The sequence below is a fragment of the Cupressus sempervirens genome, chromosome 3 (genome assembly GCF_028749045.1).
Source record: "Cupressus sempervirens isolate cs-2001-9-10 chromosome 3, ASM2874904v1, whole genome shotgun sequence".
NCBI classification, from domain to species: domain Eukaryota; kingdom Viridiplantae; phylum Streptophyta; class Pinopsida; order Cupressales; family Cupressaceae; genus Cupressus; species Cupressus sempervirens.
In genome coordinates this window covers 52,082,315-52,108,564 of record NC_143120.1, presented here as the reverse complement: position 1 = coordinate 52,108,564, position 26,250 = coordinate 52,082,315, and the positions used below count along the sequence as shown (strand labels likewise).

The 26,250-nt window shown below is 37.6% G+C and overlaps 1 protein-coding gene across 2 annotated transcripts in view; it reads right to left on the bottom strand.

Moving 5' to 3' along the window:
- Nucleotides 1-26,250, bottom strand: part of LOC149564742 (transcription factor CAULIFLOWER-like) — a 251,007-nt gene that overhangs the window by 173,379 nt on the left and 51,378 nt on the right. For both annotated transcript variants that reach the window (XM_089818337.1, XM_089818338.1), the window contains exon 2: nt 16,339-16,417. In XM_089818337.1, coding sequence (XP_089674463.1) covers nt 16,339-16,417 — 79 coding nt within the window. The remainder of the gene's footprint in view (nt 1-16,338; nt 16,418-26,250) is intronic.

The following is a 26,250-nucleotide window of genomic DNA, read 5'->3' as shown; positions in this document are numbered from 1 at the left end:
TTTTCAGACAAACCGAAGGAGGGAGTTCTTATTGGCGACTTATATGTCAACTACTGTAGTGTTTGTCTAGTATAGGAGGTAGTTGCTTCCTTAGGTGGGACCAAGGCACGTATGAAGTCACTCAACTATGATCTTGGAGATATAGGTGTTCCAACAAAGTCAAGAGATGTGGATGCAGATGGTATAGACACATTTGATGATAATATGAGTTGCACCGGGTATGATATCCCTTATCAGATATTGAGTGATGACTCCGAGGAGGTTTTTGATGAGTCTCAAGATCGATGTTTTCATGATCTTACATTTGAGGTGGAAGCTAAGACATGCGAGGAGATTGATATTGCGAAGGCTTCCATTTCTTCGGATGAGGAATTGTACGAGGATGATTGCACACATATGAGTGATATTGTGATTGGTAGTTTTGATTCAGTTTCCTATCATAGTGCACTTAGTGAGACAGAGAGATTGCATAGGAGTCAAGGATTACAGAGACATCATGTGACTAGTCACTTGAAGGTGAGTGATAGTGACGTTTCTTCAACTCTTGGGAATCATGATGTTGTCCGTCAGATGCTAGCTACATATGGTTGGCGTACTCCTATGTCTAATGAGCATAGTGATAGTTAATTACTCGCAGCTACATAATGCGTAGCTACATAAGGTTCATGCAATTCGAGAGGCTGTCAAGATCTTGAAGCAGAATTACTCGCAGCTAATTATTGATCGAGGTTACCTTCTCGAGTGAGTTAGCCCCTGTCACGAGACATTGTTAGAGAAAGAGGAGGAGGTGGTGGAGCTCACCCAAGAGCTTGCGGTGAATGTCGACTCTCTTTAGTGTACTCAGTGGACTCTTCAAGAGTCATAGTCATAATTGGATGAGGTAACCGTGGAGTTGGAGCATGTTCGGACCACACCAAACCCAGATCCAGTTCAGTTGCATATTGAGGTTCGTGGTGAGTTTACTTCTACGGTTGGGGATGATGGATGTGATGGTGTGGCCAACACATCCGTCCAGGATATGGGTGTAATCTATACAAATGAGATGAGAGTATCAGAGGAGTGTGGCTCTCATGTTGATTTGCTTCCTTCTGGTAGAAGTGAATCTATTTCTTCATCTCATACAACTGATAGCATTGGAAAGTTGGCAATGCCACATTTTCAGAGGGATCAATTGTGGGTCGTAGAGGAGCAAGTTGATGCTTCCACATATAATTTCTATTTCATAGAGTTCTTAATGGAATATCTATTGGAGAGCTCAGATGTGAAGGAGGATTCATACAAAGTGTCTAAGAGTACTCTCATCTGAGGCTCTCGGGCTATTCAGAGGTTTGTGGGAAAGATTGTAGAGACTCTATCTAGTATGCTTACCCATAGGGATTTTGAGGTTGATTTTGCTGAGAGGATTGCCTAGGATCCTGCCCAACCAATAGTTTGGAGTCAAAGATTGGAGCTATCTTCTGGCTACCAATTTGATGATGATGAGCCCTTGACAGAGATTGGGGGTTTTATCACCATTACACTATGAGGAGCACTCATCATTTTCTTTTGACCCAAAGGTAGAGCACTTGGTTCCATGTCAGTGTCTGTTGGCTCTAGTTCATACCATTCATTATGGATGGGTTAGCAACATCTTTTGTGGATGGGATTGACAGCTGCTTTCAGTGTCTACAGACCCCAAACATTTTGGTAGAGGTTGGAGTTTGTGTTAGTGATTCAGGTACCTATGGTTGTTACCATCTCCACAATGCAGTTGGGTGTGATTATTAGTTTGATGGGAACTTAGGTGTGGACAGAGTTGGTATTTTAGTTATGTTGAGTTCTAATGAGTTGTTTCCTTTATCAGCACCTCGAACCAATTTTCAGATGATTCTAATGTTGATGTTCATTATTTGGGTGTTGGTGCTACATGAGTTGTTTATATACAACAGGGATAGTATGCAATTCTACCTTTGGGATCCAAGTCGATTGGGATGTCAATTTTTCTCCAGGATTGCTTGGGGACAAACAATCTTAAGGACGGAGGACTGTAATGTCCCCATTTTTAGAAAGTTCCTACAGTTGGCCAAGTCAGTTCAACATTGCGACCGTGATGAGCTGACAATAGGATTTGAGGGTCTTAGTTGTAAGATTATGGACTTTCTAAAAGCCTATGGTGTGTTTTGGCTTTGTTTGAGGGACTTACTATTGGTTCTGATGAGCTCAGTTCAGTCAAAGGAGTTGCAGGATGCTCTCAGTTTATATTTTGGGTTTTTCGTTTAGACTCCAAGAATCTTGGAGAGAGTGTCTATTTATAATAACTCACCCCGTTAGGTTCATTCATCATCAGGATCATTTTGGTGTTGTTAGATTTTGATTCTAATGCTTCTTTAGTTGTTTCCACAAGACGGGTGAATTATTATTATTATTCATCTAAATACACTAAGGTTGCTATTTTTGTTAGTGTTGTTGTTTGGTCACCTCAGTATTATAGCTTGTTGGAACCAAGACCAAAAGTTATGACCACTCGTCATGAACATTCAAGTGCCGAGTAAACCAATTTTGATATATGAGTTTTTAATTGCACAAACACATGTAAATCATTTTAGCCAACTTCAACATGACATTTAAAGATTTTAGAGACATTTAAGGAGAAGATTACGCATTTTGTCAGAAGGTATTAATCCCAAGAAAAGAAAATTAACCAGTCAGAAGGGTAAAATGGCAAAAGGATGGAATATGGATAATTGATCGTGATCTTTTTCTATTTAAGAAAGGTTCTAACCCTCAGTTCATTATGAGAGCATAAATGATGAATGGTGAAGTTGAGTGAACAAGCTAAGTATAGAGAAAGGAAGGCTAAGTTTACAAGTAGATTAGAGAGAACAACCTAGCAATGATGGACATAACATAGATATCAGATAACAAGATCAGACTGAGATATCGAAGAGAGGAGATCCCTAAACAACTTTCAGAGAAAATTGAAGAATCATGTATTGAATCAGTTTTGACATATTGAGTCAAGGAAAATCTCTTAATAGAGTGGTTCTCATAGACCTTATTTAAATCTTCTAATAGAGTCCTTACTTTATTGTAAGTGTACAATCCTTTAATCAAGGTACACCAAATAGTCTTAAACACTTTTAATAGAGTAGAACCCTCACAAGGTAGATCATCAAAAGTGATCAAATTGTAGCCCTAACAAGTGAAATTTGTTGTTGCAACACTGAAATTTGTGGGTTTCATCCCCACCCCAGTTTTACCTTCATATTGAAGTGATTTTGGGTTACAAAAATCTTTGTGTTATGAGTTCATCTTTTCATGGATGTTTTGATTAGATAGATTTCATTTCAGCATTACAAGTTTATGATTATATGATATGAGATGGATTAGGAGTGAATCTAAAAAAAAAAAATATTACTGAAAAGTTTAGAGCTCCTGATTGACACCCCCCCCCCCCCACCTCTTAATATCTTTGTTTCCCATAAGACTTTAAATAGAACATAATATGTTATGTCGTTGATGATATGCTATATAGACTGAGTGATTTTATGAGATCAAATAAGTTATTTGAAGTTATTGAAAGTTGAATTGGTACGTATGGACATGAGGATAACTAATTCACCCCCCCACCCCCCCGGGTATTCTAAAATCCTAACAATTGGTATCAAAGCATATTGGTGCATGCTTGAGAAAATTTTGAAGGAATTAAGCTAACGATCAAGATGTACAAGAGATAGGTACCTAAGTTGAACAAGGAAAACTTCCTAGCATGCCAAGGACTAATGAAATTACATCTTTTTGGAGTTGGAGATTCTGCATTATACTACCTAGAAATTGAATACATTGAAGTTCCTAGATCTGTGACTGTTAAACAGATGAAGGAAAAGTAGGAGCATAATTAAATGCTGATAGATTTGGAGCATCTTCCTTGAGTTATGCCGAATTTCATGATATGAAGGAATGCACTACTACAAAAAAATGTGGGTCAAGTTGGCACAAATCCATGGAGGAGATAAAAATGTGCTAAGAGCTAAAGCTGAAATTTTTAGAGGAAAATTGGATCACGTGACAATTAAAGAAGGTGAAATTGTTGCACAGTATCATGGTCAAATCAAGAAGGTTGTGAATGCTATTAGAGGAGTTGGAGGCATCATATCTAATGAGACTATTATAAGTAAGGTATTAATGACTTTACTTCTCATTAATGCAATTAGAGTATCTGCAATTCAAGAATCGAGATGTAAACCTGGTAATTATCTTACCTTGAATAATCTACTTGGTAGACTCACTACATTTGAGTTGTCAAATTTTGATAATTATTCCCCTGCTAGTGTTGAATGTTCTTTCAAGTCTAAACTAACCCTTGATGAATCTAAGAGAAAGAAGAAGAGCAAATATGTGGGCAGTGATAGTGAATCAAATGATGATCTTGATGATCTTGAAGCATTACTAGTAAGAAGGCTTCTAAGAGGAAAAGGCAAATACAAAAGCAGACTCCTTATTATCATTTTTACATGTAACAAAATTGGTTGCATTGCTATAAGACGTCTCGAAAGAGAAGAAAAGGAAGAAAGGAAGGATAAAAATAATGAGGAAGAATACACAGTAGAGACAACCTACATAACGACTACAAAGGAAAAAGCTAAGAAATCATGTTACATTACTAAAGAAGATGGTTATGATAGCGATATTGATGAAAATGATGAAGTTTATGTTGTAATGAAAGATGAATCTGATGAAGTTGAGAAAACTGCATTGATTTCACATATGAACAAGAATGAAAGATGGATAATTGATAGTGGTTGTTTACATCGTATGACTTATGATACAAGTAAGTTTGAAGAACATTATAATGGAAGTAGTTTTAAGTTTGGAAATTTGAAGCACTATTTTATGAGAAATGTAAAAGATCAATTATACTAAATGATAAGTTTAGATGTGACAATGCATATTGGGTTAATGGTTTAAAATATAACTTGTTGAATGTTGCATAGTTGATCAATTCAAGCTACCGAGTTGAATTTGAAAATAGGAAGGCAAGGTTTATAATGTTGTTGGTGAACTATTTGGAAGTGGTGATCAAAAAAGAGGTAAGTTGTTCTATCTAGACCTATCTGAAGATACTTGTCTATTTGCACAATTTAAGGATATTTGGTTATGGCATAAGATGCTATGTCATGTTAACTTTGATAATTTGGTAAGCATCAGTAAGACAAAAATAGTAATAGGATTACTAAGATTGAGCAAAGTTGATAAAGTGATGTACAAACAATGTCAAAAGGTAAAAATGACAAAGCCTAGTTTTAAGAGCAAGACTTAGTGTTTTGATGATATTCATGTGGTCCTATTGGAGCGTAAAGATATTATGCTGACAAATATTTCATTCTATTTCTTGATAATTTCTCTAGAATGATAACTATGATGTTCCTTAAAGAAAATTATGATACATTTCAAATGTTTCAGTGGTATTTGGCTGGAGTTGACAAAGAAAGAGGAAAGAGTTTGAAGTGTTTGAACTTTGAAATCAGATAGAGCAAGTGAATTCATATCAGATCAGCTCAATATATTTTATAATAACAAAGGAATTAGGAGACAAATGTGTGCACCAAGGACTCCATCACATAATGCAATAGCTGAAAGAAGAAAGAGATCGATCATGAAATGTGCAAGGACACTTATGATGGAGATGAATGTTTTAGAAAAGTACTAGAGAGACGTTGTGAGTAATGCAGTTAATACTCAGAATTGAGTTCAAGTTTCGAAAGGTACAACAAAAAACCTTTTGAACTTTGGTATGGCTATGCACTTAATGTGAATTATTTCAAAAAATTTGGAAGCAAATGTTACATATTAATGCAAGGAATAGAAAACTTGATGCAAAAAGTGATGAAGGCATATTCCGAAGAAATTCCACTAAAAGCAAGGCATATAAGTGTTTGAAGTCTAACACTAACAAAATTGTGTAAAGTGAAACTATTAGACTTAATGAATTTGTAGACAAGAATGAAGATGGATGCAAAAAAGAACCTAAAGACTAAAGAAAATTTGTCTATATATATGAAGGTGAACCTAATACTTTACCTAAACCAAAAAAGGAGGTTGTCGAGCATCACCAGCTAGGCACTGCCAAGGTTCAACAAAAGAGCTCTAGTGAGCATTAGCAAGTTGTCAAGCATCAGGCTATAGGACCGGAGTCACATAAAGAAGAAGCCAAACATCAAAGAGAAGAAACTGCACACGAGAAAAGTCATGTCAAGTTTCAACCAAAGATACCTTTCATAAAAGAGCCAGTAAAACCAAGTGAAGTACATGAAGAGGAAAAAAGATTTGAACATGTCTTAGAAAAGTATGGAAGGAGGAATCATACTCTATACCAAATCATTGGAAGCAAAGATTCAGGAGTCATGACAAGAAATAAGTTGAAAAATGATTCATCTTTATTATAGGAGGTTGAACGTAAATCAATTAAAGATGCTTTGGAAAATGAAGATTGGATTAAGGAAATGAATGAGGAAACTCATCAAATAGAGAACAAAACATGGACATTGGTACCTAGGCCTAAAGATAAGAATGTGATTCCAATCAAGTGGGTATTTAGAAACAAGCTGAATGAGAAAGGTGAAGTCAAAAGGAACAAAGAAAGACTAGACATTGGTACCTAGGCCTAAAGATAAGAATGTGATTCCAATCAAGTGGGTATTTAGAAACAAGCTGAATGAGAAAGGTGAAGTCAAAAGGAACAAAGAAAGACTAGTTTGTAAGGGATATGCACAATAGGAAGGAGTTGATTATGCTGAGAACTTTGCCCCAGTTGCAAGGTAGGAAGGAGTGAGAACTTTTCTTACATATTTGGCTTTCAAAGGATTCAAGCTATATGAAATGGATGTAAAATCTGCAATTCTGAATGGAAGCATAGAAGAAGAAGTCTACAATGATCAACTTGAAGGATTTATTTATCCTAGCAAGAGGAATATGGTATGTAAACTAAACAAAGAATTATATAGTTTGAAGTAAGATCCCAGAGCTTGGTATGAAACGTTACACAATTATTATGTGAAAATTGGTTTTGCAAAAACTAATGACAATAACTATTGGTATCTGAAAACTGAATATGAGAGTGCGATATTGTCAGCTGAAATTTTTATTGATGATATCATATTTTGAGGGCATGATGTGTTGTGTAAATCATTTGTTAATGAGATGAAGAAAGAATTTGAGATGTCGATGGTTGGAGAGATCAAGTTCTTTTTCGGTTTACAAGTTTATCAAATGAAGAAGGGTGTTTACATTACTCAATCAGAGTATATCAAAGAGATATTAAAGACTTTTGGAATGGGATACTCAAGACTAGCTTGAAAAACTATGGTTACTTTTCACAAACTGTCAAAGAGTGATGATTTTGTTGAAGTGAATCAAACACTATACATGTCAATGATTGGAAAACTACAAGATGTTATACATAGCAGACCTTACATTCCATTAGCAGCTGGTATTGTTGCTAGATTTTTAACTAATCCTAGAGAAAATCACATGATGGTTGTGAAAAGGATAGTGAGATATTTGAAAGGAACATAAGACTATGGATAATGGTACAATAAGAATGACAAGTTTGGGCTAAAAAGTTTACACAGATATTGATTGGGCTGGAAACATTGCTGACATAAAGAGCTCACTAACATATGTGCATCTTGACAAGCTAGCTTTACTAGTCATGCACCAAAAGTATTATAATATTATGTTATTCATAAAATATTTCACCCATATGCAATTTAAAGGATTTCACAAATTATCAGATTATCGATTAAGGTGTGATATGAGAATTAGATATATATTTTACATGATTTCAATGTAAAAGAATAATTAAAGTTAAAGTAAAAACATTTAACAATAATTATTTATCTTGAAAAAAGATAAGTTGAACAGTTTTTTTTAAATTAATAATAAATGAAAGTTATTAAAAAATTGATTTGACAAACCAGTTGATAAAACCACAAAATTAATAAAGCTCTACTAAACAAGATCATGTTTAAATCTAACTCCCTTTACTGTCTTCATGACTATTATTTAGTTTCCTAGTTTTTTCAATTACAAACTAAAAACTGCCTCTCACGGTCTATAGATAATTTAATTCTCTTTCTATTCCTGAAATCAATATAAAAATATTGTTTTGAAAGGAAAATTGTTGTGGAATGAAATGCCCGAAAATTCAAGTGTTGATGATTCATGTAAATATTGTGGATTTGAATTTCGTAGGAAAATTTAACAATCTCTTGTGAAACTTTTACTTATTTAACGATCTCTTGTGAAACTTTAACAATCTCTTGTGAAAGTTTTCCTTATTTAACGATCTCTTGTGAATCTTTGAGTTTGGAAACTTAATGAATCCAAAATGTTTACTAGGGTTTTTTGCTCTACTATGGTTTCATGCAATCTTTGAGTTTTCTTGCATACGGCTCTGTGTCTGAGCTTTTCTTCAGTTATTTCCACTTGTCAAACTGCATTTACTGCGAGAGTTTTTAGGCTAGCTTATAATGGCCTCGGCCAATGGTGACCTAGTTGTTGATACTAGTGTTCTAGCTGCTACTTCGAAAAGTCATAGTGCCTTTATTGAACAAACGTCCTCGCAAATTCGTCCTGAAGGTTTTTCACGAGGTAATCCTGATATTATCCTTCCTTTGCAAGAATTTGATGTTGCTTGTGATCGGTAAAAAAAGCATAACTTAATAGGGTATTTTATGGGTAGGACTTCTTCTAAAGCTATGCTCCGAGAATGGGTTAACAAGAGCTGGACTCCTAATGGAATCCGCCTTAATGCTGTACAAAACCTCACTAGGGGTTTTTTCTTATTTCGCTTTGCCAACCCATTGCAAGCAAACGTGGTTTTTAGCAATGGTCCTTGGTCTATGTGTTCCTCCCTACTTGTTTTTCAAAGGTGGTCGAGAGACTTCACTGTCTCTAACAAAAAAACGCTTAGGGTTCCTGTATGGGTCAAGTTCCCAGGTTTACCCTTGCCATGTTGGCCTTTTATTGAGTCCATTGCCAATACTCTTGGCAAAATTATCACAAAGGAACATGAGAAATTTTTCAATGCTCGCCCTCAGAAACGCATCTACGTGGAGGTTGATCTTTCCAAAGATCTTAAAGATTCTGTGAAAATACAGATTGGGGCTCAACCCTTCTCTCAGAAGGTACTTTCTTTGAACCTACCTAACACCTATTATAGATGTTAGTCTGTAGAACACAAGATTAGGGATTACTCTTTGGCCGTGCCTAGGGGTAAACCCCCACCTAAAGAGGTTCCTTTCAAGCTAGCATAAGGGAAAAAGGAAGAATGGACTTCTATTGGGCACAAGGGCAAGGCTCCCTTGGGTCCTAAATAGTCATATGTGCTGGTCGTTTTGGTTCCTCCTATTTCAACAGGAGCGCAAACCCCAGCCAATTTAGGGGCGCAAGCAATTTTTTTGGAACCAAACCCTTGTGTTTCATAGGTTTCAAACCCTGGTGTTTCACACGGGATTAAGGTAGCCTCCAGGGCTAATGCCTCGATTATGATTCATACCCCTCTTGTTGCTTCTTCCATAGTGACTCAGAATGCGCAGTGTTCTCGCAGTCCTCCCGAACATGCTTAGAAACCAGAGGAGAAACGATGGGCCATAAGTCTAGAAGATTTTCCTTCTCGCTTTAACCCAGGTTCTTCTTTCTTGCAAAATAGTTACTCCTCTCTTGAGGACGAGGAAGATATGGTAGAACTTTCATGACTTTTTAATCACGAAATGTGCGAGGTCTCACAGACCTCTCCAAAAAGTACTATGTCAGGGACACCTTTCATAGACTTGGAAATTTAGATTTTCTCTATATACAAGAAGTTAAGATCTTTGGTTTCATGCATTCTTCTGCATGTCGCATCATTTGGCTAGATGGTAGTATGTTTTTCTCTCAACACGATGCTAGCAGAGGTGGTGTAGTTACTCTATTGTCACCTCGTCTTCATTATACTATTATTTGCCACGGTTCTGGCCCTATGCACAGAATAACTTGGCTTTTGCTTTCTATTAACAATCATTCTTTTGGAGTCATTAATGTTTATGCTCCTAATGATGTTGTCGAAACATCTTAATTGTGGGGCTAGCTGGCTAACAACTTGCCTCCAGCTACTTGGGTTATGTGTGGTGACTCCAATATGATTGAGTTGGCCTCTGACAAAGATGGCATTTTTCCTTTTCACTGGACAGTTGAGGAAAGGGAAGCCTGGTACTCTATGCATAATAAATTGGGCCTTTTTTATCCCAATACTAACTGCCACCAACATAGTGGGGTTTGGCACACTTGGTCCAACATTCAAGTTGGGCTCTGTCTGCATTTTAAAGCATCTCAATTGTGCCATGATTACTGCACAATCTTTTTTTTCCTTTTCTGAGGATAGAGATTTACCTGTCATTCCCTTGCCAAATATGACTTTATCTGACCACTAACCCATTTATTTTTCCATTTCATGGCAAACAGCTGTCTAGAAAATTGTAAAGTCACAATTCTTCTTCAACACTTCTGTGTTGATGCATGCTTCCATTATTGCTCATATACTGTGTCTGGAATCTGGAGCCACATCCACATTCCTAGACCAGGCGGATCCAGTGGTGGAATGATGCCATTACCAAAACTGCTCGATTTTTGCGCATCTATGGAAGGTAGTTGGCAGTTTTTAGAAGGCGGTCTTATGAATCCACTACTTTTACACTCCAAAAAGCTTATGAGGCTCTCACCCTTAATCTTTTTGATGTTTATTTGCAAATATAACTTGCCAAACTTCACCATAACAAATAGGTTGTGGATGATTATGCTGCTCGAGGATCCCAAATCAAAGCGCACCTCCATTGGTTGGAGGTTGGCAATAAAGCCTCAAAGGAGTTCTTCCAGGCTCTTCGAGCCCGTCATACCAATTTTGGGATTAAAAAATCAAACAAGGCACTTCTGTTCTCTCCACTCTCCCTGACATGCTATAAGCATTTGTTCATTTCTATGAGGATGTTTTTACTTCACAAGGAAATTCGATTAATCAGGAGGAAGCTCTCAAAAAGAGTATTTTTGTTACTCTAAACTGCCTAGCAGTGGAGCAACATGCTTTCTATGAGCAACTTCTTACCCTCTAAGACCTTAAAGAGGCAGTTTTCTCCATGGCATATGATAAGTCCCCTAGGTGTGATGGGTTTCCTTGTGAATTTTACAAACACCTCTAGAAGCATGTTGGTCCTGATCTGCATAAAGTTTATCTTGAAACCTATAATTCTAAAAGTCTAGGAGCTATTATCAACAAAGGAAACATTAAATTCATACCTTACAATTGGCGGCCCATTACCCTTCTGAATGTGTCATATAAGATTATTGCTAAGCCAATTTCTCTCAAAATTCGCCATCTCCTACCTTTAATTGTGCGTCCTGAGCAAATTGGCTTTATCAAGTCCAAATATATTCTTAACATTATTATTGTCTGGGAAGGAATGGAGTGGGCTCGCAAGTCCAAGTAGCCAACTATTTTTTTTTAAATAGATTTTGCAAAATCCTATGACTGAATTGAATGGCTTTTCATTTTGGCTATGCTTCAGGCTCTTGGTTTTGGTCCCAACTTTCTACAATCCGTGCAGATGCTCTTTGGAGATGCTAATGTCTATATTACCATCAATAACTCCCAATCCGATGCATTTACACCTTTTCGGTCCATCAAGCAGGGTTGTCCTCTGGCTCCGGCACTTTATGTTCTTGCTGCTGAAGGGTTTGGCTATTTGGTAGCCCACTTCATGTCTTCAAGTTTGGTTTGTCACTTTTCGTTGCCAGAATCCTCTTCCTAGTTGGTAAATGGTCATTTCGTTGATGATTCCATTCTCACTCTTTTGGAGGATGAATAAAACATAAATAGTGCCTTAAATTGCCTTGATACATTTTGTCAAGCCTCTGGCTCTGCTATTCAATGGCATAAAACGCTTTGTTATGACCAGTCTTTTTTGCCAGCGCCACCTTGGCTTAACCAATGTAAATGAAAATGGGTCGCTCACGTGGAGATCTTCCGCTTTCTAGGCATTCCTTTTGCTTTTCAAGTGTCACCAGTGGATCTGTGGAATGCAGTGATTGCCAAGATTACTAAGATGGATTATTGGCTTATGAAACTGCTTTCTCTTGTGGGAAAACTCCAAATTTTCTTGAGAGTTCTTGCAACAATGCATGTCTATTATTCTTCTTGTTGGGCTCCTTCCAAAGCCTCCTACCAGAAATTAGAGTGATTGCTCTGTGATTTTCTCTGGGCCTCTAGTTCCAATCATCATGGCTTTCACACAGTTGCTTGGGATTTTTGTTGTCTTCCAAAAGAGTCCAAAGGCCTTGGCCTTCTCTCCACACAGAAGCAAGGCCTTGCTCTGTGTGCCAAATGGATTATTCATGCCATCACTAGGGATGAAGCTTGGAAGATTTTTGTTCGGCATTGCATTTCTTCTAGATTTCCCGTCAACAAGCTTGCATAGAAGGGGATTGGCTTTCACACCCTTCTCATCATGCGAGAACCCATTCTCATACAAGGCTCTTTTGTTATCAAGAGCATATAGAAAGCTTGGGAAGCTGTTAAGCCTTGGCTTCGCTGGTCTAGTGATGAGTTTCGTGATGGGCTCTCTTTGAGCTAGCAGAACATTTGGTGGTCTCCCCTATTTTCCATCCAAGGTATTCCCCTTGCCAAGACTCAATGTGCTAATACTTTGCGTTTTTTCAAATGATGCATCAAGACTCCTAATGATCTTTTCTCTAGGGTTTCCATGAAGTTCAAATCTTGGGAAGATATGCAAGTCCATTACTGTCTTGCTCATCCAGATCGATAGACTTTTAACTTTTTGCTTTCTGCAATTCTAGGGCACTTAATTCATAAATTGGGTATTCAATCTGTTAGACCTTAGTGGACTAAGTGGAAGTGGGATCCTGCCACTCCTTTCACCAGTTACAAACCAAGTCTGGGTTATAGATGGCTTTCTCCGTATCTATCGATGGTGGATACGCTTAACCTGTGATGGCATTTGCAATCTTCTCTTTCTCAATGGAGAAAGCGCTTTGACATTATTTTGAGTGCTATTACAGAACCCAAGATTGCCCATTTTGCCTTGTGCCTGGCTTTTCAAGGTCTTCCCCTTGGGCCTCGACTCAAGCATGCTATGGTTCCGGATCCTAGATGTTCATTCTGTGGCCAACCGAAGTCCTTCCTGCATATTTTCTAGTTTTGTAGATGTGCTCAAAATTATTGGCACTCAAGTTAAGATTTTTTTAAGCCGTTTTTGCCCTAACCCTTTTCTTGGCACATAGTTATTCTGGATGATTCCCCTAGGATCCCTCAAAAATTTATCCAGATTTGGCATACCTTCAAGATGGAGATTTTGTTCACTCTGTGGAAAGATAGAAATGTTGTTCTTTTCACTCTTAGTTTTCTTGATATTAATATTGCTATGTACACTAAGGCGTGCATTTATAATAATGTAATGATGCAGATTCAAGTGCAAGCAAACAAGGTGGCCTTGGAGGTGGCCCACCTTCAAGAGCTTCTTAATCACTAGGGCAATGCCCCTTGTACTATTGCCAAGGTACCTCCAGATGCCTTTGTTTATACCTCGATGCCTAGAGGCCACTGCTAGAGGCACAACTCCTCAGGCCGCCGCTCGCACACTCCGCGTTCCCAGGCTTCCCACCACTGCTCTCCCTACGGTGGCAATGATGAATGGAGACGCTGCTCAGTTTCCCCGCTCTGTGATGGCTCTGGCTGGTCCCCGGCTCCTCCTGCTACTACTCAACGAGTGATTTCTGGGAAACGACCTTTTCACCTAGAGCTGGCTATTTTTCCTCCACAGCCAGATATGAAGGATGCTAACCAAGCCACTAACGTTGTTGATACTGCTACTGACAATTGGACTATTTCCAGTCCGCCACCCAATCCCAAAGATGATCGGGGATTTCATGATCGTGATGAACCACCTCCCTCAAAAGGCACTGCTTTAGCTACCTGAGGATTGCTTTATATATTTTTTTGATGAGTAGTTGATGTTTTCGGCCTCGACTGTGTGAACTCTCGCAGGGTGATCTTGTATCCCTCGGCCCTTCTTTTGTGAATTGTATGCTTAGTATATTATTTATTAATAGAAAAGGACTATTCATCAAAAAAAAAAATTACTATGAGAGATTCTAAAGGAAAGAGAACATCTTAAATTAGTTCACAATTAAAACTTAATGAATCTTGAATAAAAATTGACTATAACAAATTCTACAAGGAAGAAAACATTTTAAAATTACTCCAAATTAAATTTATCTTCTTTCTAAAGAACTACACATTTGAAGGAATCTAGTTTGCATTCAAAACGAAATGAAACTAATAGCAACCCACAAAAACAAATTATTTTTATTACAAACTATCTTTTTGTATTGATGAAATTATCTAGTTCTTAAATAGATCACATCATCGTTATTTCCCTATCTATTCCAATGCTTCTAGTATCTAGCATGACGATTAGTGGAGAAAAAAATATCAATAAGAGGCTTAGATGTGAGATCTCTTTCGCGGGTAAAAAAATAAACATTATGATGAATAATTTTTTAGTTCCTTCGAAAGGAAGGAATTTATTGAATTCATTTTCTCAATTAAATTGACCAATCATATTAAAGAATTAAACAATTTTCTAATGTTTATATTCATTTTTTATTTTGCATGATTACAAATTTAAATTTTTTAGAATCCTATTAGACTATACTAATAGTGGTAGAGAATAAAGTTAATTTTCATCAACAAAAAAATAGATATTTTTTACAACTCTTATCAAAATTTATGTAACTTATCTTTTTGTACTTGTCCTTTATACCATCATACAGCTCTTCAAATTGATAAATATATAAATTGAAGTGATTCATCATTACCTACAAATGACAACTTTAAAAAAATGTAAACTGATTACCTTAATATATTAATCTAAAATGATTGTAAATAAATATTATTAAACATCAATATCTAACTATAATATAATATATTTTATCATTTATTTTTATGTGTTGTGATTAAGTATTATTATTTATTAAGATCGAATATGTGTATGTGTGCGCGCGCGTGTGCGTATATTCTAATTTTATAATACTTTTTTTTATGGTTAAGAGGCTAAAGAAAAGATTAATTATTATAATGTGTTGTGATTAAGTATTATTATTTATTAAGATCGAGTAGACGCGAACCCAAGACCTCATAATAGGCTCACAATTTACCATTGTGTTGTAGTCTCTTGGCTACTAGATGAAATATTTCTTACATATAGTGATCAAGTTATTTTGTTTTAAGAGTTAAAATACTTTTAATCCTTAAATTTTGATGGTGTGGATGCCCCTTGGTCCTTGGCTCTAAGCCGAAGAGGTTTTAGGCATGAGTGAGCCGATATTGGGTCCCTAAAAAGTCTATGTGGTGGTCTTCGCTGGTTGGTAGCTTGCAGTCTTCGTGCCTCGCTGGGTTGCCTCGTCGGTCTAAACCCTCATTAAAAAAAATACTTTTAATCCTTAATTTTAATTTTAAAGTAAAAGCTAAGATCTCTTATGTTTAGTCTAAAAGTTTCCATTTTTTATATAGTGGCTTTAAGATTATATTATTTGATTATATTTGATCATTTGTTATTATATTTGACCATATATTTTATATTATTTTTATGACAATTATATGAGATCTTCATGCAAAAAAATATATTACATTCAAATTTATCAATAATTTGATTGTATTTTTACATCTCTATAGAGTTTTTCTGCCCCTCTACTTCATTTTTCATTTCAATTTACATCCATTCATTCTTCTAATTTTTGGTAGGGCATCTCTTGTTTGTAGACACATATGCTAGATCATAGATACTTTGGAGGAACCTCTACATTCTATAAAAGCATTGGAATAGTTGGAGAAATAAGGGTGATGTGATCTATTTTAGAGAGAAAATTTTTTAAATATGAAAATACTGTTTATAATTTAATAAAAAAAAATTGGGGGGTTACTATTAGTTTTATTTCGTTTTGACTTGTGAAAGAATCCCTTTAACTATATGAGGGACATAAATAATTTATTTGTGAATGATTTTTGAATGAAAGAAAAGAAAATTCTTTTTTAAAAAATCAATCTATCCTTCGATCAAATTATAATTCAATTAATTTTGCATTTTATAAACAATTCAATTAATATAATAATTTTAAATAAAAATATTATAAAGGTTCATTTATTTTTATTAAGAAATAAATTAAAATAGTACAATGATTATTATACTATTTCATTCTTGTTAACTCTAACATAATTAATTAAGGAATATCATAAGATACAAAGCATACCTCTACATTATCTGGTAACTCTAGTTTGCCTTTTGTTCGAGAATAATTCTTTTGATATTTCTCCATTATTCTATTCATGCTTTATCACAAAAAAATGAAATCACTTAGTTTTGCATATAATCCATAAGAATTTAAAGGAATAAACATAATTTTTCATAACACAAAATTACTAGAGCATTGATCTAATTTAAATATAATACCTAAATTTAAATATGACTTATAAAATTCTTGTACAACAGAATAGTGTTTTCAAATGTACTTTATTTAACAAACTCAAAATAATATATAAGAAATCATTTGATAAGCGCGAGATTGATTTGCAACTAACTTATATATACTTACATATATAATATGTCGAGAGTCATCCTTCTCGAGGCACCTATTTTAATTTAAATCCTATGGTTTTTTTGTGTGGATTAGGATTTGAATTAAAAATAGGTGCCTCTAGAAGGATGACTCTTGGCATATTATATATATATATATATATATATATATATATATATATATATATAAGTTAGTAGCAGTCGCTGTGCACCATGGAAGACATTTTTGGAAAACTTTAAACTAAGTATATACTTATATTATATTAATATTATCCTATCCATTATATGAATAATTATATATTTTTAATAGTTAAGTGACAATTACTACTTTTTTTTAATAAATATAATTAAATTTTATTTAGGTTAGAGAGTTAAACTTTAACTCTCTCTCTCTCTCAATATCTCTCTCTCTCCTTCTCCCTCCCTCTATTATCCACTACCTCTATACACACACACACACACACACACACACACCTTTAATAACCCTCTCTCTACCCCTATCTCTAAGTTCTCTTTCTATTAAAAACATAATAGGATCCCTACCCCCTCTCTCTCTAGATATTCCTCCTAATCATCTCTCTCTAGGCTTCCCTCTATATTAAAAACATAATCTCTCTCTCTCTCTCTCTCTCTCTCTCTCTCTCTCTCTCTCTCTCTATATATATATATATATATATACCCCATAATCACCTCCTCACTCACTCTCTCCCCTCTCTTATCTTGCCATTATATCCCTCTCTACCCTTATCTCTAGGCTCTCTATACTAAAAACATAATAAGATCCATTACCTCTCTCTCTAAATATTTTACCTAATCATCTCTCTCTCTCTCTCTCTCTCTGTGTGTGTGTGTGTGTGTGTGTATTCCGCCAATCTCTCTCTCTCCTTCTCCCTTCATCTACTATCCACTACCTCTCTCTATATATATATACACTCTAATAACCCTCTCTCTACCCCTATCTCTAAGTTCTCTTTCTATTAAAAACATAATAGGATCCCTACCCCCTCTCTCTTTGAATATTCCCCCTAATCATCTCTTTCTCTCTTTAGGCATCCCTCTATACCTCTTTATTAAAAACATAATATGACTCTCTCTCTCTCTCTCCTCTACTATCTATTACCTCTCTCTATGCATACCCCCTAATCACCCTCTCTCTACCTGTATCTAACTCTCTTTCTATTAAAAACATAATAGGAACCCTCTCCTCTCTATATATGACCCCAAATCCCCCCCCCCCCCCCTCTCTCTCTCTCTCTCTCTCTCTCTCTCTCTCACACACACACACACACACATTATGCCCTCTGGTCTTACTCTTCCCTATTATTTCACTATTAGCCCTCTCTCTCTGAATATGTTTTCTAATATCTATCTCCCTTTCTCTCTCTCTCTCTCTCTCTCTCTCTCTCTCTCTCTCTCTCTCTCTCTCTCTCTCTCGCCCCCCCTTGTTTGACCATTGTATCACTCTCTCTAACCCTATCTCTAAGCTCTCTCTCTATTGAAAACATAATATGGTCCATTGTCCCCCTCTCTCTCTCTCTAAATATGCCCTCTAGTAAACCTCTCTCTCCCCCCCCATTATTTCACTATTATCCCTCTCTCTCTAGATATGTTGTCTCATATCTATCTCCATTTTTCTCCCTCTCTCTTTTACCCCTTCCCAACTCTCTCTCAATCTCTCCCTCCCTCCCCTATCCCTTCCCTCCCCTCTCTATATATGACCCCTAATCACCCCGCCCCCCTCCTCTCTCTCTCTCTCTCTCTCTCTCTCTCTCTCTCTCTCTCTCTCTCTCTCTCTCTCTCTCTCTCCACACACACACACACATTATGCCCTCTAATAAACCTCTGTTACTCTCCTTATTTCACTACTATCCCCCTCTCTCTAAATATGTTTTCTAATATCTATCTCCCTCTCTTTTACCCCTTCCCCTATCTCCCTCAATATCCCCCCCAACTCTAGATCCCTCTCTCCATCCATCCATTGTAGCAATCTCTCACCATCGTATCGCTCTCTCTACCCTATCTCTAAGCTCTCTGTCTATTGAAAACATAATAAGGTCCCTTTTCTCTCTCTCTCCATCGTATCACTCTCTCACCATCGTATCGCTCTCTCTAACTGTAATGTCCCCTTTCTAGCATTCATAGCATGATGTTGTTGTTAGCCTATTTCTCCACAGTCCCGTAGGCTAACTAGGACATTAAAGGGGCTTAGAGGCCATTTGGCCTAGACAGTTTCAGTTGCAGGTCTTTCTGAGGGGTTTTGGGGCAACTTTGGGCATACTTACTATTTATAGTAAGTCATCTTGGACATGGTCGGACATTCAGTCACAATGGTATGTCGATGGTAATTGTTTAAAATCAACAAGAAAACTTATTTATCATTGATAAGATTTGTTATGCATTGATAAAGCCATTTTATAAAGTTAAATTTAAATATTTAACTTTATTAATGCATAGACTATAGTTTGTGGGAAATATTTAAATTAAAAGAGTTCCCTTTATTTTTATAACACATTGGAGACATAAGGTACATAAAGGGAGTTATGTTTTATCCCACATTGAGAAAATGAAGGATTAAGCTCTTGTGAGAACACTATAAAAGAAATGGAAGAGCTTTTTTTTTGTATGCTTGGATGAAGATTAATGTTATGTTGCTAGATATCTGATTATCAGGCTTGGAGGACGGAATCCCTCTTTGCTAGCATTCTCTTCGCTGTTGGAAGACACAGTCAGGAGGATCAAGGGTGTTTTCACTTCAGGAAACACACTGGGTTTCATTTGGGGCATTTGCATAAAGAAATTTACAAGGGTTTGAGGTGCAGATCTGAAGTTAGTTATTGCTATAGTGCCGCATGAACAGTATTTTGCTACAGTACGGCGTGAACAATGTTGGTATCAAGTTTACTTGTTTTTCCGGCTGATTAGAAGTTTGGAGGGCTGGCCGACTACATCTACAAAATACTACGGCAACTAATTCCAGGTTTCTTCTGTCAAATTTTGATATTTTGCATAATAATTGTTGAATACAAGTCTGAATAGTTGTTGCAGCCTTTAAGGTAGCTGTAAGTGCACATCTACATTTAAAAATCACCCTTTATTAGCAGATTGAAAGAGTTTCCAGATTTTTCATATACTATTGAATGTGTGCCAAGTGTTTGTGAAAATGTTATGATGTGTATTATGCATTTTAATGTCACTTCATAGTTGTTCGTAAATCTACTCGTTGGAAAGCAATTTATTGAGGAAATCAGCTTTATGAGTTTGCATACAAAGTGTTTGACAATATTCCTTAAGTTAAATTTCTACAAGTCAAAGTTCAAATCAGGGGAGGATATTACAGTGGTATCAGAGCTATAAGTCCCGTCATCCTGTGGAGGTCTTATAGGAAATTTGGAACTGGCGGATAGAGGGGAAAGTGTTTGATGAAATGTCAAAACACTAAAATCGGAGCATTTATGTTTGAGCATGCGACAGGGGCCTTATAATTTCCGCAATACCAGAGCAAGACAAAGTAGGAGTTTAGACCTGCAAAGCAAACAGTCTAGTTCATCCGTACAGGGGGGTATATAATCCAGTCATACAGACACAGCGGAGGTATTCTTTGATCAAGACAGCAATATGGGTGACCGAGATGACAGGAATACAAGATTAGGTGGAGGCGGGAATGTCGGTCCAGAGCCTGGAGAGGAAAGATTCTTACAATTATTAGAGACCTTGGTACAGGGTCAGCGAGTAGCAGAACAAAGGGCACAGGAACAGAATCAGAGATTGGATCTTATGATGCAGATGATGGCTCGTCAAATGGGGTTGAATGCTAACATGGGTGGAGGAAATAATCAGAATGGTAACAATCAGAATGGAAATGATCAGGATGGGGCACATAATGGAGATGAACAAGTTGGGAACAATTTCGATCGTGCACCCCAGCGAGCTAGGACAGTGAGTTCAAGGCCCATGATTCCTACATTTCCTCCTAGAGCTCCAGAGCAGCTCGTACGAGAGCCCCAAATTACTGATATACAGGACCAGTTGAGGAGAGATTGGGAAGCTAGAGGGCCAGATTTTACTGCTGCAATTACCTTTAGGGAGTATATGGATGTGCGGATGAAACATATGCCACAGGGACATGACAAGAACCAGAGCTATGAGCTACGGAAGAAAGTAGGGAGACTTGAGTTACCATATTATGATGGCTCAGGAAAGTCTACAGCAAGAGCTTGGGTTCAAAAGCTTGACACATACTTTCAATTGAACCCTATGCCCGAGGAAGAAGCTATTAAGTATGCAGCAATTCATCTGGATGGGGTTAGCACACGAGTGGTTGCATCATGGTATGGTCACTATGGGACATGCACACATTACCTCATATGTGGAGTTTACAGAGAGGCTGATTGAACGTTTTGATAAGAAGGATCCAGAACTCCATTTCAAGGAGTTAGCTTAGCTTAAACAGTGGGGATCATTGGAAACATACATTTCAGAGTTTCAGAAACTTGCAGTGTGAGTAACAGATGTATCTGAACGGAGGATACTAGTTCTATTTATGGATGGGTTAGCTGATCCATTGAGAGGGTGGATTAAAGCTCTCAACCCTCCCACTTTGCAAGAAGCCATTAAGAAAGCTCATGACATGGATTCCTCTTCATCTTCAAAAAATAAATTCCAGGCAAAGAGTTTCCCTTCAAGGAAAGATAAGGACAGGAAACCTTTTCATAAACAGGTTCAGCCAGCTAAGGAGGAAAGTAAGAGGTTGGACAATGAGACACTTAATGATCTCAGGAAGAAGAAGCTTTGTTTTCATTGCAGGGAGCCTTGGGATTTGTCACATAAGTGTCCATTGAAAGCAAAAGCTAAGCAGATGGAGTACTTTTCAGCCAAAGAGTCAGTAGATGGAGATTCAGAGCAGTCATCTGAATCAGATGGAGATGATGATAGTTCTTCACAGGAGGAAGCACGCGGTGATAGCACAATAGCTTAGTTGTCAAGTATACAGGAGGCCGTCACTTTCAGAGTTAGGGGAACCTTGGATGGACAGAGAGTTGTGGCACTCATTGATACAGGGGGGACACATAACTTCATTGATGAGAAGTTTGTGACACGCAGAGGGCTACATACAGAGGAGCATAGGGGATTTAAGGTGATGGTTGCCGATGGCTTCAAAATTGAATGTTCCAAGAAAATCTCCAACGTGCAGCTTCGTTTGGGAGATTATGACATGACAGGAGATTTCTTTGTGGTCAACATTGGTGATCAGGATATGGTGCTTGGGATGAACTGGATGAAGTCTCTGGTAGAGTTTACATTTAACCTTGAGAAAATGGAAATGAGGTTTGAGGCAAATGGTAAGAAGATAGTGCTCAGAGGTTTGTCAGATGGGAGACTTCGAGTGATGTCACTCAAGCGGATGCAGAGCTTCTTTAGACATGATCAGGTGCAGTGAGCAGTAGAGTTTCGAGTAATGCCTGAGATGACAGAGCAGCATAAACAAGAGTATCCACCTGATGTACAAAAAATAATAACCAAACATACTAAGGTGTTTGGTGAGATACCTCCAGGGAGACCCCCGGATAGGGGAATCGAGCATGTTATTGAATTAGAGGAAGGGGCTAAGCCAGTTATCATCACACCTTACCGCCATCCGAAGAGATGTAAGGATGAAATAGAAAAGGCAATTAAGGAGTTGATTGACATGGGGCACAAACGCCCAAGCAAAAGTCTTTCGCTTCTTCAGTAGTATTGGTGAAGAAGAAGGATGGTACAATGAGGATGTGCATTGATTATAGGGAGCTAAACAAGAAGACAATCAAGAACCAATACCCTATCCCGCGTATCGATGAGCTTATTGATGAATTGTATGGTGCATGCTACTTCTCCAAGATTGATTTGAGATCCGGCTACCATCAGATACGGGTTAGATAGGTGGATGTGGAGAAGACAGCTTTTAGATACCACTATGGACATTTTGAGTTCTTAGTCATGCCCTTTGGGTTGACAAATGCCCCTGCCACTTTCCAGTCCTGTATGAATAGAGTGTTCAGAGATCAGTTGAGGAAGTTTGTGTTGATATTTTTTGATGATATACTGATATATAGCTGTACTTGGGAGGAACATTTGAAGCATATTGATACAGTGCTCAGTATTCTAGAGAGGGAGTCATTATATGCCAAGATGAGTAAATGTGAGTTTGGGATGACAAAGTTGCTCTATCTAGGGCATATTATTAGTGCAGGAAGTGTTCGGGTTGACCCAGACAAGATCAGGGCCATTCTGGATTGGCCACCACCGAGGAACACTTCACAACTCTCAAGGGATTTCTCGGGCTTTGTGGGTTCTACCACAGATTTGTGAAGGGATTTTCACAGATAGCAGCACCACTTACAGATTTGACACGGAAAGATAGTTTCAAGTGGTCAGAGAGGGCTCAGGATTGTTTTGACAGGTTTAAGGAGCTGATGAGTACATGTCTTGTTTTAGCCATTCCAGATTTCACCAGGCCCTTTGAGCTGCAGTGTGATGCCTCGGGAGAGGGCATAGGAGCTGTTCTTATGCAAGACAAACATCCCATCACATATGAGAGTAGAAAATTACGAGGTGTGGAGAGAACCTAAAGCATCTACGACAAAGAGATGCTAGCAATCATGCACGCGCTAGCTAAGTTCAAGCAGTACTTAGTGGGAAGCCGGTTCACACTAAAAACAGATCATAATAGCTTGAAACATTTCCTTGGACAGAAGGACCTTAATGATAGGCAACAGAAATGGGTGAGTAAATTACAGGCCTATGATTTCGACATAGCCTATGTCAAAGGGAAGAAAAATATTGTTGCAGATGCTTTATCTAGAAGGCCTCATTTGCTTGTTGTTGGGATAGTCATGGATGATTGGAGAGACATGATCTTGGCAGAATATGCTAAGGATAGTTGGGCATCTAGCATTATTGAGGGAGCTATTCAAGATAGTCGATACACTATCGTAAATGATCTGATCATCTACAAGGAAAGGATTTATTTAGTACCCGAGTCTGCTATGAAGCAGAAGATCTTGAGGGCATTTCATGATTCACCAATGGCAGGACATCCCCGATTCTTTTAGACATAACGGCAGGTGAAAGAGCGCTTCACTTGGAAAGGACTCAAATCAGAGGTGCTTCAGTTTGTGAGGGAATGCCCTGTGTGTCAGCACAACAAACAAGAACATTCTTTTTCGGGTGGTTTACTACAGCCCCTACCCATACCAGAGAAGAAGTGGGATAGCATTTCCATGGATTTTATCACAGGCCTCCCCAAGGCATAGGGTCGGGATTGTATCTTTGTTATGGTAGACAGATTGACGAAATTTGCACATTTCTTTGCAATTTCATCTACATATTCAGCAACACAAACAACAGAACTATTTTTTCGAGAGGTATTCAAACTACATGGGATACCACGGAGCATAGTCAGTGACAGAGACAGCAGATTTATGAGCCACTTTTGGCAGGAGTTGTTCAGGTTATGTGGAACAGAGCTCACTCCGAGTACCAGCTACCACCCCCAAATTTATGGGCAGACAGAGATAGTGAACAAATGGGTTGAGGGGTACCTTCGAAACTACATTGCAGGAGAGCAGAAGGCTTGGGTGAAGTGGCTACATCTAGGGGAGTACTGCTATAATACCTCTTTCCATATGTCTATTCAAATGTCCCCTTTTATGGCACTGTACGGGTATGATGCTCCTAATTTTTTGGATTTGTTATTTGGGGACAGCAAGGTGCCTAAGGCCAAGGATACTTTGCAGGAGTGCCAGGACATTATGCGATCCTTGAAAGAAAATTTGCAAAAAGCACAAAATCAGCAGAAGCAATATGCTGATCAGCACAGGGTTGAGAGGTCTTTTGAGGTGGGAGATATGGTGTACCTCATGTTACAGCCGTATAGACATTCCTTTCTCAAGAAGAGTGGAGCAGAGAAATTGAAACCACGCTACTATGGACCGTTCAAAGTAATCAGGAGAGTGGGCGAAGTAGCTTATGAGTTGGAGTTGCCTGCAGACAGTAAACTGCATAATGTGTTCCATGTGTCACGCCTTAAGAAGGCATTGGGTCACAATGTGGTGCCTTCAGTAGTATTGCCACCTCTTGATGATGAGGGAAAGCTTCTCTTGGTTCCCGAGGCCATACTTGACTCCAGGGAGAGGGTGCTTCGCAGGAGGACTATCAGGGAGTATCTAGTGAAGTGGAGGAACCTACCTGTCAAGGAAGCTACTTGGGAAAATGAGCAGATATTGCAGCATCCAGAGCTAAAATTGCTTGAGGACAAACAATTTTGGGAAGGGCGGACTGTAATGTCCCCTTTCTAGCATTCATAGCATGATGTTGTCGTTAGCCTATTTCTCCACAGTCCCGTAGGCTAACTAGGGCATTAAAGGGGCTTAGAGGCCATTTGGCCTAGACAGTTTCAGTTGCAGGTCTTTCTGAGGGGTTTTGGGGCAACTTTGGGCATACTTACTATTTATAGTAAGTCATCTTGGACATGGCCGGACATTCAGTCACAGTGGTATGTCGATGGTAATTGTTTAAAATCAACAAGAAAACTTATTTATCATTGATAAGATTTGTTATGCATTGATAAAGCCATTTTATAAAGTTAAATTTAAATATTTAACTTTATTAATGCATAGACTATAGTTTGTGGGAAATATTTAAATTAAAAGAGTTCCCTTTATTTTTATAACACATTGGAGACATAAGGTACATAAAGGGAGTTATGTTTTATCCCACATTGAGAAAACGAAGGATTGAGCTCTTGTGAGAACACTATAAAAGAAATGGAAGAGCTTTTTTTTTGTATGCTTGGATGAAGATTAATGTTATGTTGCTGGATATCGGGTTATCGGGCTTGGAGGACGGAATCCCTCTTTGCTAGCATTCTCTTCGCTGTTGGAAGACACAGTCAGGAGGATCAAGGGTGTTTTCACTTCAGGAAATACACTGGGTTTCATTTGGGGCGTTTGCATAAAGAAATTTACAAGGGTTTGAGGTGCAGATCTGAAGTTAGTTATTGCTATAGTGCCGCATGAACAGTATTTTGCTACAGTCGGCATGAACAGTATTTTGCTACAGTACGGCGTGAACAATGTTGGTATCAAGTTTACTTGTTTTTTCGGCTGATTAGAAGTTTGGAGGGCTGGCCGACTACATCTACAAAATACTACGGCAACTAATTCTAGGTTTCTTCTATCAAATTTTGATATTTTGCATAATAATTGTTGAATACAAGTCTGAATAGTTGTTGCAGCCTTTAAGGTAGCTGTAAGTGCACATCTACATTTAAAAATCACCCTTTATTAGCAGATTGAAAGAGTTTTAAGATTTTTCATATACTATTGAATGTGTGCCAAGTGTTTGTGAAAATGTTATGATGTGTATTATGCATTTTAATGTCACTTCATAGTTGTTCGTAAATCTACTCGTTGGAAAGCAATTTATTGAGGAAATCAGCTTTATGAGTTTGCATACAAAGTGTTTGACAATATTCCTTAAGTTAAATTTCTGCAAGTTAAAGTTCAAATCGGGGGAGGATATTACACTAACCCTATGTCTAAGCTCTCTCTTT